Genomic DNA, 16650 nt, shown 5'->3' on the forward strand with positions numbered 1-16650 from the left:
TCGGAAGAAATACCATAGAGTCATTAGTCCAGGCACTTGGCCTGCATTATCTATGGAGCCTCACAAAGACCCTCTAGGCAGGAGCAGCTCATTTACAGGCCCAGGGATGGGAAGCTTCTCGCCCATCATGGGGTAGGGGAGGGTCGAACCCAGAGCTGGGGCTGACGGCAGCGGGGCTTGTGGGGGGTGCCTGGGGAGGCTCCAGGTGACTCTCAGTGTTGGGGAGCTAACACTCCAGGAACCGACTGACACTCTCACCCACCCATGCCCCCAGCATTTCCTAATGTGCAGGAAATCAATACTTGAGGGCTTGCACCTGACTGCAAATTCTCTTCTGTCCCTAGGATTATCTAAAAAGCACTGTCCCATAGGAATACAATGCCAGGCACATTTGTAATTTGAAGTTTGCTAGTAGCCAAAATTTAAAAAGTAGAAAGAAACAGGTGAAATTTATTTTAATAACATATTTTATACAACGCAATATATTCAAGTTGCCATTTCAGCATGTAATCAATAGAAACAGTTATTAAAGAGATATTTTACATTCTCTCCTGTGCTTAGTCTTCACAATCCCACGTGTATTTTACACTCACTGGCCATCTCTATTTGGAAGCTAATTTTTTAACAAAATGAAATGTACTCTTACCAAAATAATAAAGCTGTGTTTGATGGGGAAAAAACATTGTACACTGCTTCAGTTTTTAAATTTAGTCGAATTCATTAAATTAAAATTAAAAACTCAGGTGCTCAGTCACATTAGCCGTACTGGCCACATTTCAAGTTCTCAGCAGCCACATGGCCACTGCATTGGACATGCAGATTCTAGAAGATGGGAAACTCAGTCCCGCCTCTGGATCTGACCTTGGAGGGGGAGCATCACAGGAGACAGGAGAACTGAGACTCCCATGTTCCCTGAAACCAGGGGGACCTTGGGCTCAAGAGGCCTGGCCTGACACCCAGTTGGCCACCCTTGCTGTGATTTTAGGAGACCTTCAGAGGCTTTTCTGCCTTCATCACTGGAATTCCGTCATCCTATGACCACAACACTTCTGAGCACCTCCCATGTGCTGGGCACCGTCCTATGGGCTTTGCGTGTTCTTAATTTATTTAATGCCGTAGACACTGTTACCCTCCTCGTTTTATAGATGAGGAAACTGAGACACAGGAAAGTTAAGTAACCCAAGCAACCTAGGTGCAGGTGCTTTTAACCACCCCATTTTACAGCCTCAAAAAGAGTTTGATTTGTATTGGTTTGCAAGAGTCCTTTATTAAAGTTAAAAATGAACCGGGAAGAATAACACTTAACCGTCAACACTTGGGGTGTGGAAAGATGCCATTCTGGAAAATGCTCCATCGTTTTCAGGGCACTTTCTCACTTTACCCTCACACCCATCCTGTGTGTTACATGTGATGGATGAGGCAAAAATCACTTGCCTGTAGCCCCCCCGCTAAGAGGAGGCAGAGCTGGGCCTCGTCCCAGGTCAGTCGCTTGGACTTCATAAGTCAGCTGGCTGAGCGCAGGGCCCAGGACCAAGAGGCCAGGGAGGTGATTCTGCTATTAGGGGAGTGGTGGGGGCAGGCAGCAAGGTGAACCTCCTCATGGCTTCATCTTGGCCTTCAGAGGCCATTCCGCTGAAGCCCAGGAGGGGGCAGCATCTCCCTAGCGCAGAAAGCATCAGGAAGCTGCCAAGGTAGTGAAAACTTCAGCCCTACTGGCAAAAGTTCTCCTTCTGGCAAAAGTGGCTGGGCTGAAAAGCGGAAGTCGAGGGTGGTGGCCTGGTTTATCCAGCGCATTGCTGCAGAGCCCAGGTGGCTCTGCCTGCAGCCTGAATATTCAGGGATGGGGTCAATAGGCTGTAGGCATCAGCCACGCTGGGAAGGGGATTGGATGAGGGGTCAGGGCTGACCACACATCCTTCAAGCCCCATCTCATCCACCACTGTCCACCCGAAGTGTTCCCTCCACTCCCTACACTGCGGACTTGCCTGGCCCAGGTGGGCCCCTACCTGGTCACAATGCAGTGTCTTGGGTGCTTGTTTCCCTCCGTTTGTCCTTCCTGGCTCCGCTGGGCTGTGAGCTCCGTGGAGCAGAGCCCAGGCTGCTGCCTTCACTTTGCAGTTGTTGCCAACCCTTGCGCCATTCGGTTCTGTTGACTGCTTGAATAGGTGACCTTGGCCCTGTCTGTTTCCTTCAGGGCTTGGCTACAACGAGGAGCAGATTCACAAGCTGGATAAGTGAGTGCCTGTCCCCCTGGCAGGCGGGTGAGCAGGAGGGTGGGTGTCACCAGGGCAGAGCGAGTCTCTGTGCCAGACAAGAGGTGGTAAAGGGCCCTGATCCCAGGCCACAGCTGGGCAGGAGGCAAAGGGGCTAATTACCTCTGGGGAAGGTTATCTGGGGCCAGGGGAGGGCGGTTTCTCAGCAGCAGTCTTGATGGACCTGGATTGACTTCTGGTATGAGCACGATTGTTTGAAGGATTTCTTTCCTTAGTTGTCCTCGCTGACTTACCACCTACTACTTCCTGCTTCTGGCCTCTGCCTGGTCTCTCCTTTGGGCTTCGCTCTGCTCCTCTGTCTCCTGGACACTCTATTCTTCCAGGAAGTCCTCCATGATTTTATGCTTTTTTGGGACTCACTCCCCCAGTTCTGCCCCTACCCCTGACTACACACACACACACACACACACACACACACACACACACACACACACACACACGACCATCTCTCCTCTCTGGGGGCTGAGCTCAAAATCGTGTGTGTTCCCTGAGGTCCATTGTCCTTCTCTCACATCCCTATGTTGGAGTTGCTTTGTACCAGCCACTCTGCTGCCATGATGCACATTAAGTGGGATAGGTGCCTTGGGAGAGGCGGCCCTGCTGTGGAGCCAGGGGCTGGACATTTGGGTGATGAAGACCCAGGGATGCTAGGTTTGTGCACAGGTGGCTCTGGCTTCTCATCTCTGTGCCTCTGTTTCTGTCTTTTCAGGGTGAATTTTAGTCATTTAGCCAAAAGGCTTCTGCAGGTGTTCCAGGAGGAGCGTGTGCAGAAGTACCAGGCATCCCTGGTCACGCATGGCAAGAGAATGAGGTAACATTGGCCCTCACTCTTGAACTCATGGTCCCCAGGGCCCTCCTGGCCTGGCCCTTCCTGGCTTCAGACAGCCCTGGGCTTTGCAGAGCCCCGACTGAGAGGGAGGTGGTAGTAAAGGAACAAAAGCAAAAAAAAACAAAAAACAAAAAAAACGGGGGTGGTTTTTTGGTCCTGGGTGGACCAGGTAGTATGCTGGGTGATTTCTATACATTAACTCATTTAATGCCGCCATGTCTACCCTATGCAGTGGATACTATCACCCCATTTCACAGATGAGGAAACTGAGGCTCAGAGAACAGGTTGCTTCCTTAATACGACACCGCTAGTAAATAGCAGACCCAGGACTAGCATATGGGTATGACTGCCTCTAAAATCTAGATTCTTTCCATGTCCCAGGTGGTTGTGTTCAGAAGCCCCCTCTCTGGGGAAAACACAAGATTCCTCTGGGATGAGGACAAGTGGTCTGGGAAGCAGGGGCAGGCAGAGGCCCTTATATAGAACCCCCCTTGCACACTGTCCCTTATAGGAGTTTTGGCTTCTGCCTCACAGACAAGCGCCTTTCCCCTTCCCCTCCTGAGACAAGAGGACAGTTTCCCAGGTGCTGCTGGTTCTGTGGCCCACGTGACCTGTGGGCTTATTATGGGGCTGAGACTCAGACACTCACCTACCCTTACATTAAAATACCGTTTCCATCTCCCCCCCCCAAGCCACCCCAAATTCTGACTTAATTGGTCTGGAATAGGGCTTGGATGGCAGTATTTAAATGTTCCTCGGGTGATGCTAATGTGTAACCAGAGTTGAGAATCGACCACTGGTCGAACCCCTCCAGGACTTGGTGTATGTTTTGTGCCATGGGGCGATGTTCTTCCTCTCTCCCTCCACTTAGAGAGAGAAGAGAATTCATAACAGAGTCTTGACTTTGATCTGCTCTGGAAATGGGAACATGGGCAGTTCCCGTTTTAAGTGTCCCAGTGCAGGCGTTCCCTGCCTCTCCAGAGCCTGACCCGGGCCCTTGCTCACCCTCGCCGGCTTGTGTGGCCCGGCCTGAGACAGGTGTATTTGCAGCTCCCACTGTGGTTCCGCCAGGACCCTCACTAGCCCCGGTCAGAGTGCTCATCAGCATCCTTACCTGGGACAGGTGAGGGCTGAGGGCACAGTTGGAAGGGCAGAGGCATTGAGGGAGGCCAGTGCCTGGCACCCACCAGCTCCAGCCTCTGCCACCTGGAAAGCCTCTCCTCCATGTCTGTGTGGTGACCGAACTGCTGGGTGGGCCCCGGTGAGAGTGAGTGGGCCGGGCTCTGACGTTTCTCTGCTCTCTTGAGGGTGGTGCATGAGACCAGGAACCACCTGCGCCTGGTGGGCTGCTCCGTGGCCGCCTGTAACACAGAAGCCCAGGGAGCCCAGGAGAGCCTCAGCAAGGTGGGGAGCTTTGGGGCCCCGGGGGCTGCTGAGGAGAACTGGACCAATCGGGCACCTGGAGGGCATCCAGGCCATTCCCCTGCTTTGGGGGCAGAGCTGCCCTTGACCAAGTCCAAACACTTTGGTGTGGATGGGAGGTCTCTGATCCACCAGTGTGGATGGCAGTTCCTAGTGTTCTCAGACTGAAGGCCACTCGCTGCAAGGGCAGAGGCTCCAAAATGCTGAGACATCTCCCTCTCTGCCCTGTGCAGCCTGGGAGGCTCCCTGAGGTGGGCAATATGAATGCTCCTTGTCTTCTGATCTGCTCTCCTAGAAGAGACCAACTCAGGCCGCTCTGAGAAGCCACTTGCTTTGTCATCAGGGACAGAGAAGGGCTGTCCTTCAAGGAGCAAGGCCCACATGCTCTTCCCCAGCCCCCAGCACAGGGCACATTCTTTCCGAGATGGTGCTGGGCTGCCCCCACCCCTGCTCTGCAGCTCCTGGCTCCAACTGTGTCATGACAGGTGCAGGTCAGACACAAAGGGGAGCTTGGCAGCCTGCACCCCTAAACACAAGCTCACACAGTGATGGTGCTTGTGCCAGCTGTGCTCCCAGGATGAGAAGGAGGGGCTTGTGGGAAATTCCTGACACTCCAGGGATGCGGGCTGGGGGCCATTGTATCACGCATTTCTTACCCCTCCCCACACCTCCGCTGCCCTCCACACATGAGCTGGCTTATCCCTTCTGACTAAACGTGTGGTTCTTTCAGATCCTTGACTGGCTATCTCACCAGCTCCTGCAAGACAGAACAAAGGGGGCTCAGGCCTCACCACCCACTACAGCTCCTTATCCTAGCCCTGCACTAAAGGACCTCGTTCTCCAGTAAGTGCCAGAGAGAGGGGTGTGTGTGTGTGTGTGTGTGTGTGTGTGTGTGTGTGTGTGTGTGTGTGTGTGTGTGTGTGTGTGTGTGTGTGTGTGTGTGTGTGTGTGTGTGTGTGTGTGTGTGTGTGTGTGTGTGTGTGTGTGTGTGTGTGTGTGTGTGTGTGTGTGTGTGTGTGTGTGTGTGTGTGTGTGTGTGTGTGTGTGTGTGTGTGTGTGTGTGTGTGTGTGTGTGTGTGTGTGTGTGTGTGTGTGTGTGTGTGTGTGTGTGTGTGTGTGTGTGTGTGTGTGTGTGTGTGTGTGTGTGTGTGTGTGTGTGTGTGTGTGTGTGTGTGTGTGTGTGTGTGTGTGTGTGTGTGTGTGTGTGTGTGTGTGTGTGTGTGTGTGTGTGTTAGGGGCTTCACCTCTTGCCAGGCCTGGGAGGCAGGAATGAGGCTCGGTGGGGCTGTGGAGGAAGGGGGGACTCCCAGGGAGGGGTCTGGGCAGAGCGACTTGGTCCTTAGCCACCGCCGCCTCTCTCGCCTCTGCCTTGAACAGCATGCAAGAGCTCTGCAAGGAGATGAAGGTGCTGGCGTCTGACCTCCAGGACAACAACCGCGTCATTGAAGGGTGAGACCCCGCTGTGCGGGCAGTGGGGAGGCTGGGCCCTCAGACTGCCCTCACCCCTGGGGCACAGGCCCCGTGCATGCCCAAGCAGGCTTGATGACGGGGGCCCATATTCCAGTCACATCAGAGCCTTGTGCACAGGTGAGTCAATGTCCTCACCAGGTGTAGGCTTTCACCGTAGTCTGGAGGATATGAGCCTTGGTGCAGTCAGAGATGGGGTCTGGAAGGCATGTGGATTTGCGGCTGTGTCCAGCTCTCTGTGAACATGGACTCTGCCTCACGCCCCATGCAAACCGGCTCCTGTCACCTTTACGACCATCCTCAGAATGGTGATGAACCAGGAAACGCAGCACAGAGCTGGGGAGAACTGCGCGGGGCTGCAGGCCCAGTGTTAGAGACTTTGCATCATCACCTGATCGAGTCCCTTCCTTGCGGGGCAGGGGGGAGTGGGCAGGTACTGGGGAAGATGCTGGCGGATGCAGCAGGGCTCAGCCTTTTGGATTTTGTACACCAGTAAAATTCACAAAAGAAAACTGGAAAATAACAGAGTGACCAACTTCTCATATTACCAAGTAAGCAGAATTGAAAGGGAAAAACCGTGCCATCTAGAAGTCCCCCTTTATAAGGTGCATTTTAACACCAAAGAGAAGGAAGAATGCAATCTCAGAATCAAGGATGGTCCTCGCCCTGAAAGCCAGCCCTGTTTACACATATATACGCTCACACGTGCGTGCACGCACCTCCCACATCCTCCCCATCATCCTTATGTCTGTCACTTCCCCGTTTGGGACCCAGCGGCACGGTGGAAAGAGTCTGCAGAGATTCCAACAGGGTTTGACCCTGACTCTGCTTCTTACAAACTGTGTGACCCTGGGAGGTTTGTTTGGCTCTGAGCCGAAAAATAGGCATAGTGATTCCTACCTCATAGTGTTAATGCAGGGATTAAACAGGATGAGATATGCGATGTGCTGGGGCAGGGAGGGTGCACAGAAGGGGGACCCACCAAATGGTAGGTGTTCCCCAGAGGTCACTCCAGTCTGGGGTGCCAGAATTGGGGCCAGGAGGTAGGGAAGCCAGGAGCAGAGCTCATGGTTGTTCCTAGAGTTTCAGAGGGTCCTTGGGTTGAGGACATCCCATGTTCCATTCCAGCAAGGGGAGAACCCATCCTCTTAAATGTCTGCAAAGAGGAAATTTGACAGCTTCTTAGAAAAACTTTCCAAATTAGCCCTCAGGGGCAGGAAGTTATAATTTTAGTGCTGACATAAATTTTTCTCGCTATGATATGTAGTCTATTTACAGATAGCTCAAATTTTTATTTTAGTGAATTTTTACTTCCTTGTTCAGAGCTGTAACCAAAGAGCCTAAAGAAACAATTTGAATTCCTTTTCCCCTCCTCTTAACCCTTGGCTGAGTTGGAGTCACCAAGGGATCTTTTAAAAGTACAGATGCCTAGGTCTTGTCCCCAGAGACTCTAGGTGCGGCTTGGATTTGGGGATTTTTATAAGCTTTCCAGATGATTCTAACCTGTAGTCAGGGATGGGAACCAGAGAGTTCCTGTCGGTGGACACAGATGCTACAAGAGGAGAGCTGAGGATTCAAATAGCTTGGTGTTCTGAAAGTTGATTGTGTTGGGCCCTGGAGTATGGTCTGCAGGCTTCTCTACCTGGGCAGAAGTTAACCTGAGCCTCTCTTTACAGGTTAAGTAGGGTCCCATCGGCTCCTGACATCTGAACTCTGGGGGGTGCATGAGGAATCCTGAAGCATTAGAATCGTTCAGATACTGCTCTCCCGCCTGCACTGGGGGACCCAACACAGGACGATACCTGGTCATATCTCATCAGCCTACCTCTCTCCTGCCTGACGGCCAGGAGATTTTGCCAGCATTACCTTCCACTGCCTTTCTTCGGGAAGCAGAACAGCAGGACCTGGGGCACCAGGCCATCTCTGGATTCTGGCCCCACTGCCCAGGCTGACCTTTGAATCTTACGTGGACTCAGGTACAGCTCCTCTGTTGCCCTGGCCTGTATAGCTGAACCTGTCTGGGCTGTGGGGAGAAGAGGCTCCGAAAGCCCCTCCCTCCCACCCCTTCTGGTTTACAGGGCTTTGCTCCTCAGGGAACAGAAGAGGAGGCCTCCTGGGGCCAAACGACCTCATCTCGGTCTTCCTTCCTCTTAAGGTGTTCTACATTGAACACACAGCCCTCTCCCTGCTCCCACGATGTCTGAGGGTTACCACACGTGGCCCCAGGCATGACAGAGCCCAAGTTCCCTTCTCTTCTGGTCTGGCTGAGCCTAAGGCTGAGAAAGCAGGTGGTCGAGGCCGGATGCCAGTGTCTCGGGGACCCTTTCCCCTGTCCCTCTGAGGCACCACCAGGTTCTGGGGTTTGGAGCCAGCGGTGTCAACAGTAGCCGTGCCAATTAGCACAGGCCCGTAAGTGCAGAGCCCTGAGGAAATCAAGGCGCACCTTCAAGAAGTGAAATAAATTTGACATTCTTTTCTGTTTGAGTGGCTTTCACGGGCTGCATCTGGGAGGCGGGAAAGGCTTGGCTGGGTGTGCTTGGCAACCAATCAGGCACTGCACAGGGTGAGGATTGGGAAATGGGGGCAGGACCGCTCGCTTCCTGATTCCTGCCTTCCTCCCATCCCCCAAATGGGCCCTGATTTCAGGGAGGAGCCCAGGGACCATGCCCTCCTGCTGGGAGGGCTTGCCTTCCCACTCCTCTTTTTCTGCTCCCTGTCATCTGGGGAGCTCTGTGAGGGCCTGGAACTTGCAGAGAAGGGTCTTTTTTTTTTTTTTTTTTTTGCGGTACATGGGCCTCTCACTGTTGTTGTGGCCTCTCCCGTTGCAGAGCACAGGCTCCGGACGCGCAGGCTCAGCGGCCATGACTCACGGGCCCAGCCGCTCTGCGGCATGTGGGATCTTCCCGGACCGGGGCACGAACCCGCGTCCCCTGCATCGGCAGGCGGACTCTCAACCACTGCGCCACCAGGGAAGCCCCGGGTCTTTTTTTTTAACCTCAAATCCACCATCTAATTGCCTATTCCTTTCCCCCCACCCCCCCTCCACTGTTCAAAACATAGGCTGTGTCCTAAATATCAGGTGAGAGTAGTCCACTATGGGTTGTTCTGAACATTCCTCATTTTGCCTAGAAGCTAGAATGATGCAGGGGTGAGGCATTCAGATTTGTGCAGATTTAGTCCTTCCCCTGCAATATATCCAGCTTTCCCTTAACCAGGGCTGGACTACCCACCTAGCCTAGGGGTGGGAAAAGGGTGATACAGTAAAGTAGCCTCACCGTGGGAGGGAACAGAGTGAGAAGCCCTACTTTGTGCTTTGAAACATGAAGACAACACTATGCTTTACCCCCAGGTAACCCTAGAAATCCTTCCTGACAATGTTTTTGGAGGCTTCACATCCTCAGAAGCTGTTCTAATGGCCCAGCAGGGCAGAGGGGAGGAAGCCTGGGTCCTGGAGTCTGACATCCTCAGGGCTGCTCCTCTATGGAAAGACCAGCGCCCTCTAAAGACCCCGGGGGAGGGTTGCTGGGTGTGCTTGCATCAGGCCTAAGTGGCTTCATGTGTACCATTTGGGCCTCATGCCCATGGGTCACTTAAGCCCAGTGGGTTCAGGTTCTGGGTTCTCAGGAGCCAGCTGCGGCTCCCATGGCCCTGGACACTGGGCCACTTCTGGGCGGCTCCGCCTGCGTGAAGTTCAGGCTGACACTCACGGCTCTTTGATGGCCCTGCAGGGGAGTCCCACAGTGGACTTTCCCTGGCAGCTGAGGCTGCTTCTGGACCCCACATGCCTGCTGGAGCTCAGCAAAGGAGCTAGGGGATCCCTGAAATCCAGGTGCAAATTGGCACTATGATCTCACGAGCAAAGCCCAGCGGGGGACATACTTGAAAGCTTCAATTCGTTCCTATGCTGCAGAGCCACTGACATGGGTGACCCCCCCCCCCATAGTTCTGCAGAGCTTCTGATGCCATCTCAGTAGGGAGCAAGGAACTGGACCAAGGCCCATGACCTCGTCCAGCTCCTCCAGAACCTTGTAAGGTCCTCAGGTGTCTGACGACCTCTGTTCTCTGTCGTGATTCCTAACATGACACTTAAAATGAAGAGCCCGTTTAGCTGCTCAGATGTGAACCGGGCACCTGCAGTGTGCCAGGGCCCGGGCGAGGGGCTAGAACTACGTGGGTGACTAGGGTGCCATGCCTGCCACTGAGGAGCTTACCTCGATGGGGAAAGGCCCTTCGGTATCATGGGAGCGTTCAGAGATAGGAATGCACAGCTCAGGTGTGGGACTGCGTCACCACCCTCACAGGGGAGGGTGCTCAGGGTGCCGGGAGGGGCTCAGGGAAGGACTTGGGGAGCAGGCTACTCCAGAGTGGGGTCTTGGCAGGTAAGCAGGGTTACCTAGCAGAGAAGGCACGGAAGACACCCCTGGCAGTGGGAACACCACCAGCCCAGGCATGGAAAGAACCACAAGTGTGTGTGTCACTGGAGAGCAGGTTGAAGTGGGAAGTGGTCGTTGGGAAAAGGGAGGGGCCGGACCCAAAAGCTGCTTGCGGGCCACACGAAGGAACCTGGGCGTTACCTCAGGGAATCACAGAAACAGGTTTTAGGTGACGTCCAACTGGTATTTTAAAGATACAACTCTTGGGTGCCCGTGTGGAGGGTGGATTGAAACCCCATGCCTCAGGTCCTCATTTGTAAAATGGAGATGATATCTTTCAAAGTTACGTGTAGGGAGAGATTGCCTGAAACACCACGTGGGTTCTTCTGCACACCTCCCAGCCCCATCTCCCAGGGCTGAGGCCACCATGCAGGGTGGATGGAGAAACAGGAGCCCTTGTCTCAGAAAGGCTCAGTCGGTGGCTCAGATCAGTCACAAACATCTGGGAAGAGTCCATGCAGCATTCAGATTCATGGTGAGCATACGCTAAAAAACGGGCCGGCTCCATTTAAAGGGGCCCAACTGGAAGGAAGCAGGGGCAGGTCGGGCTCCCCGGGGGGAAGTGCAGTGGCTCTGGAGGGGCTGGTGCCTCTTTCCGTGCCCTGGAGCCTCAGGGTGATAGTTTTTGCATCTCTCTCAGAATCTACGCAGTTCCTCCCCCACCACCCTTTTTTTGAATTAAATTATTTATTTATTTATTTTTTGCCTGCGTTGGGTCTTCGTTGCTGCACACGGGCTTTCTCTAGTTGTGGAGAGCGGGGGCTACTCTTCATTGCTGTGCACAGGCTTCTCATTGTGGTGGCTTCTCTTGTTGAGGAGCACGGGCTCTAGGTGTGCGGGCTTCAGTAGTTGCAGCACACCGGTTCAGTAGTTGTGGCACGTGGGCCCTAGAGCACGCAGGCTTCAGTAGTTGTGGCACACAGGCTCAGTAGTTGTGTCGCATGGGCTTAGTTGTTCTGTGGCATGTGGGATCTTCCCGGCCCAGGAATCGAACCTGTGTCCCCTGCATTGGCAGGTGGATTCTTAACCACTGCGCCACCAGGGAAGTCCCTAGGCAGTTTCCTCTTTACAGACAGGCATTCTGGTTCAAAACCCAGATTCTGTGACCCCACCCACCACTTGATTTCAATTGTAAGGGTGTGGCCCAGGAACCTGCATCATTGATGAGTTTCCCCAGTGATTCTTCCACAAGCTAAAGTTCAAGGATACTGAGGCAGAGTTCGCCGTGTCCAGCAGAGGACAGGTGAATACCCAGTATAGACCCATGGGTAGTGGGTGGTACACTGGACCAGGCGCCACCCCCCCCAACCTGACAACTGAGGCCAGGGAAGCCCGTCTAAGGGATAGCGACCTGCCCTCCCTCCTCCTGGGCCCACCATTTGCTTTCTGGGGCCTCCTCACTGCAGCAGGGGCAGCCCCAGAGGATCGCCACAGCTGGTCATTGGGGATTCACTTCCAAACTGCTTCAGTGATTTTGTAAAGGGTGGAATTCCTGGCTTCTTTTTCCTTCATCTCACAAAAAACTCCATAATCAGGCAACCCCGACGGGAGGTGGTAAGGAAGGGGCTAGTGTGACCTGAAATTGCTTCAGTTTATTCTCCTTGGAAGCTCAGAATTCCAGCAGCCACTTGAAGCAGTCAATCCTTTCCCTGCACGCTTCACGAGAGAGAAAAAGAGAGAGAGACAGAAGAAGTGAGTGAGAAGAGCTGCGAGTGAGGAAAGGAGAGAGGGTAGGAGGGAAGGATGGAGAGGAAGGGAGAGATAGAGAGATGGAGAGGGAAAGACGATGGGAGGGGAGGGGGAGCAGAGATAAGAGGAACAAGACAGAGGCCCAGAAGAGAGACAGGCGTATTGTGTGCATGCACTCACACATGCTTCTAATGGGAGGTCATCCAGGCCACTCTGCTCGCACTGGTCTGTCACTGCTCTGGTCTGTGGCCGCCTGCCACAGCAATGGCTTAGTGCTGGAACGTCCGTGGCTGTGGAGCCTCCCCTCTGGCTGAGGGCAAAAGCTGCTGACAAATCTGCCTAGAATATCTGAGTTTTTCCAACACAGAAAGAAGAAACATACACACACAAACCAGTCTTATCATATGCCTGGCAGAGTAGCTGGGGATGGAAAAATTCCATAATTGAAATGCAGATGGAGGAGGCACCACTAAACTGCTGGAAAGCAAGACCCACCCCCACCCCCCTTCATGGTGACACCGTTCCAGCAGCCCTCACGTCCCTGATCACATTCCCACCCTGGTTTGCCGTCTTGTCCCCAGGCACTGTCAAGGACCTAGATGATCCCCACAAGAGCACTGGTGTTGGGTGACACACAAAACCCAACCCTCTGAAAGTAGAGATGGTACCCTACCAGCCCTCACCCTTAGCCAGTTACTAGCACATGAAGACAGGAAATCCCCCCGCAGGGACCAGCAACTTTGGAGGATGTGCATTAGTCTTAAATGGAGCTCCCAACACCACCCTACCTCTACCCAGCCCCCTCAGGGCTTTGAGTGCCTTCTATTCTTCCTGAACCAGACAATTCCTTCATCTCCCCCTCCCTGGGTACAGAAGCCATAGCTTGAAGGGATATTAAGAGATAAATTCTGTATTAGGTACAGGTTGGGAGCCTCCAGCTTTCATTTCACTAAACATTTGATGAGCACCTCTTATTTGCCCTGCACAGTGGGATCAGAAAGACTGACAAGACCTAAGTGAGGGAAGCAAAAATGTACAAACTACATTTGTACAAAATGTGAATCCTGTTAGGATGATGTGGATGCTAAAGGCACAAGCAACTTGCTGTGGGATCTTGGGAGAAAGAGCCGTGAATTAGGTGTGGGTGACTGTGGGAAGGCTCTGTGGAGGGCCTGGTATTTGGACCAGACTTTGAAAGTTGGACAAGATTTCAATAGAGAGAGGAAAACGGGAAAGATTTTGTTGATTCTTCAAACAGCACCTACAAAGTGAGATCAGAGATTTTAAACACTGCTGTTTTTACCACACCCGCTGGGCAGTGCAAAGGCAAAATCACAGATTGCAGTCCAGACTGTGACACCTTTGGGGGCCAGTCACATGCCTTCTCTGAGCGTCAGTTTTCTCATCTGTAAAATGGGAATGCTGGCCACTTCACAGAGTTGCCGTGAAGATGAGGTCATTCAAGCCGAGAGTACCTGCCACACAGTAGGTGCACACTCAATGTGTGTTCCTAGAGTAAATATGTATAACACATAGCAGGTTGCAAACATCTTAATTCCCCGACAACGTTTTGTCACAGTCCCGGCTCACAGTCTAGCAATGGAAGGTATTACTGACTTTCAGGGGGTGCTGAGCTCTATATGCCAAAGCTGCCCAGGCGGGAGAGGAAGCAGATCGAAGAGCTGTCATCCTGTAGCTAACAAGAGTAAGAGCGTTTTTCTTCGAATGTCTATGAAGGGGCTCACACAATCCCACTACCCACTGCCTTGGTCCCATTTTCAAAGTGTGGTCTGTGAGTCGCATTCATCAAACTCACATAAAATACAGACCAGTATCCAGGCTTACAGAATCAATCTCTGGAAGGAGGGTCTGGGAATACATATTTGGAACAAACTCATATTCACAAAGTTTGGGAGAGTCTGGGGGCTGTTGTGCCTGCTGTTCCTTCATCCTGGGCCACCCTTGCTCAGATAGACGAAGGGCTGACTCCACTCAGGTCTGTGTTTAAATGTCTGCTCCTCAGAGAGGTCCTTCCTGACACCCACCCCCCCACCCCGCCGCAATCCAATACAGTAGCCCCTGTTGCTTTCTATCCCTCACTGTGCTTTGTTTGTCATCATAGTGTGCATGACCTGAGGCTCTATTACACTTAGGTTGGTACGTTTATTACCTGGCTCTCCCACTAAACGTAAGCTTCAGGAGCATGGCTACTAAACTGTTGCATCTTTAGTGCCTAGAACAGCACCTGAGATATAGCGGATATTAGGTAATTACTTGTTAAATGAATGATTGCTCTGTGCCCTTAAAGACAGCAGAGAGTGGTGCTGTTTGTCAACTATTTCCAGCTCTTTCCCCATTCTGAGCACATGGAAAGAATGCACTTCCTGCTCCCCTTGTGGAGGGTGGGCTATAGAACTAGTTCTGGCCAATGAGTTGCGAGCAAAAGTGACTGGAGCTTTTCTATGCCGGTTGGTGTAGGAGCCTCTGGGCTCTCTCGGTTTCCCTCTGGCTTGGTGATGGGCAACATTCAACGTGGTAGCTGCTCGGTCAGCCTGGGTCCCTGCGTGATTCTGATGAACAGAATCTCCCTACCAACAGGCAAAGGACATGTAACGTGAGTGAGAAAGAAGTCTCTGGTTTACAGGCACTGGGACTTGAGGGTTGTTTATTACTGCAGCGTAACCTAACCTGTCCTGACAGGTCCATTGATCCCACACAGATAGTTGTACTGTCAGAATCACTGGGAGGTCCCTAAATTCTTTGGGGATTTCAAGCAATGTCAAGTGCCTCAAAGCCAAACAAACCCAGAAACTTCCCCTTCAGAAAGTCAGGCCACATTCTGTCCTCCCCTTTTCCTTCCTACTGGGAAGCTCCCTGGGGGTGAAGGGATAGCCTTGAAACAACTCACCCGATGAGGGACCCGACAGCCTCTGGGACCACCTCTGAAGTGACCTCACACACTGACCACACACTCAAACTCACTGTCACCATCCTTCCCTTTGGTCAAAAATAAAAACAGCACACCCACTCTTCTGGGAGTGAGTCACAAACAGAAAAAAATCAATGGTTCTGAGCCAAGAGGATCTGCTAACAAGGGGAAAAAACTCCCAGTGGAGGTAACTTAGCAGACGCTGTGGTCTCACCCCCGTGGCCTGCACGGCCAAAGACCAATCCAGACAACTTTGAAGTTCAGCCATCAGACATTACCCCAGGTCCTAACCCTACAGTGAGACTGGAGTTTATTTAGTTCTTCTTCCCTGATGGAGGAGGATGGGTTGCGTGCGTGTGTGCGTGTGCGTGTGTGTGCGTGTGTGTGCGTGTGTGTGTGCGTGCGTGTGCGTGTGTGTGTCGTGGAAGAGGATGCTCTTCTGGGGAAGAAGGAGGCTGGGCTGGGAAAGATGACATCAGAAGAGGCAAGTTCCAAGCAGAGAGCCTCCTGCTGGGGTTCAGAAAAGGCAGCTGCCTCTCCTACCTCAGTTGCTTGGCTCAGGGAGATGAACCTTAAGATAAACTTGATAAACTTTTTGGATCGGTTACCTGGAGTTATGTTATCTCCATTCCCATCCCAGAAGCCAAATGTAGGGCTCTGGCCCTGCTCTATCTCCTCCCCTCTGCAGTGCTGACAGCAGCTCGTATTACTCCTCCAAATCAGGGCTGGAGCAGGAAAACAAAACCAGAGCATTTTTCTGTACAGCTCAGGCAACTGGGAAAAGGGGTTTATGCCTGATTATTCCAGATGGTCCTCAGTTTCTCAGGGCCAGAGGAGACACTCATCCCATGAGCCTCCCTCTCCTGGGAGTCTGGGCTGGGCTGCCCAAACTCATGCTTGGGGGAGGGGGATGCAGGACAGAGATGGCGATTGTCGGCAATTTCACAAATGGCATTTCAAAACTGGCCTTCCAGTGATGCACCCTTTGCCAGGTCCCTTCTTCTTGCCACACCAAGCTGTCACCAGAGCACAAGCTTGGTCCACACCTTGGACCTCACCCAGCCCACTGCTCTCCCAAAGTTGGAGGGAGTGATCTCCGAACAAGTCTCAAGCCTGTGAAGATGGACGGATAACAGAGGGTGGATACAAGCAAATATTTATATGCAATACAGGTTTCTGCAACAAAAGTGCTCGCAGAAGGAGTGGGAGAGATGGGAAAAAGAGACCACAAAGGCAAACTGTGCTTTCCTCTTTCAACGTTCAGCAGAAAGCATTGTAGAATGACACCTCATTGGGTTTTTTCTCGGTTGTGTCCCACTGAACTTCAGCTGCTCTGCGGAGCAAAGAGCAGAGAAGCCCATCCTCTTATCACCAAATCTAAAGTAGTGGGGTCCTTGGACCAGCAGCATCAACACTGCCTGGGAACTTGTTAAAAATGGAAAATCTCAAACTATTATATAGAGAATGGGTAAACAACAAGGTCCCATTGTATAGCACAGGGAACTATACTCAACATCTTGTAATAAACCATAATGGAAAAGAAAAAAATGCAAAATCTCAAACCTCAGCTCCAGACAAACTGACTCAGAAACTCAGGGGGTGGAGCCC

General features: G+C 52.5%; 1 protein-coding gene across 2 annotated transcripts in view; it reads left to right on the forward strand.

Moving 5' to 3' along the window:
* Nucleotides 1–7701, forward strand: part of IKBKE (inhibitor of nuclear factor kappa B kinase subunit epsilon) — a 23567-nt gene extending 15866 nt beyond the window's left edge. Inside the window, exons 16-21 of one of the 2 annotated variants that reach the window (XM_007470703.1) lie at nucleotides 2195–2234; nucleotides 2983–3084; nucleotides 4410–4506; nucleotides 5255–5367; nucleotides 5902–5973; nucleotides 7668–7701. In XM_007470703.1, the coding sequence (XP_007470765.1) occupies nucleotides 2195–2234; nucleotides 2983–3084; nucleotides 4410–4506; nucleotides 5255–5367; nucleotides 5902–5973; nucleotides 7668–7701 (458 nt within the window). Of the gene's footprint in view, nucleotides 1–2194; nucleotides 2235–2982; nucleotides 3085–4409; nucleotides 4507–5254; nucleotides 5368–5901; nucleotides 5974–7667 lie in introns of those variants that run through there. The other variant, XM_007470704.1, reaches the window with a different exon arrangement.
* The last annotated feature ends 8949 nt before the right edge of the window (nucleotides 7702–16650 follow it).

Source organism: Lipotes vexillifer, unplaced genomic scaffold (genome assembly GCF_000442215.2).
Source record: "Lipotes vexillifer unplaced genomic scaffold, Lipotes_vexillifer_v1.1 scaffold1122, whole genome shotgun sequence".
NCBI classification, from domain to species: domain Eukaryota; kingdom Metazoa; phylum Chordata; class Mammalia; order Artiodactyla; family Lipotidae; genus Lipotes; species Lipotes vexillifer.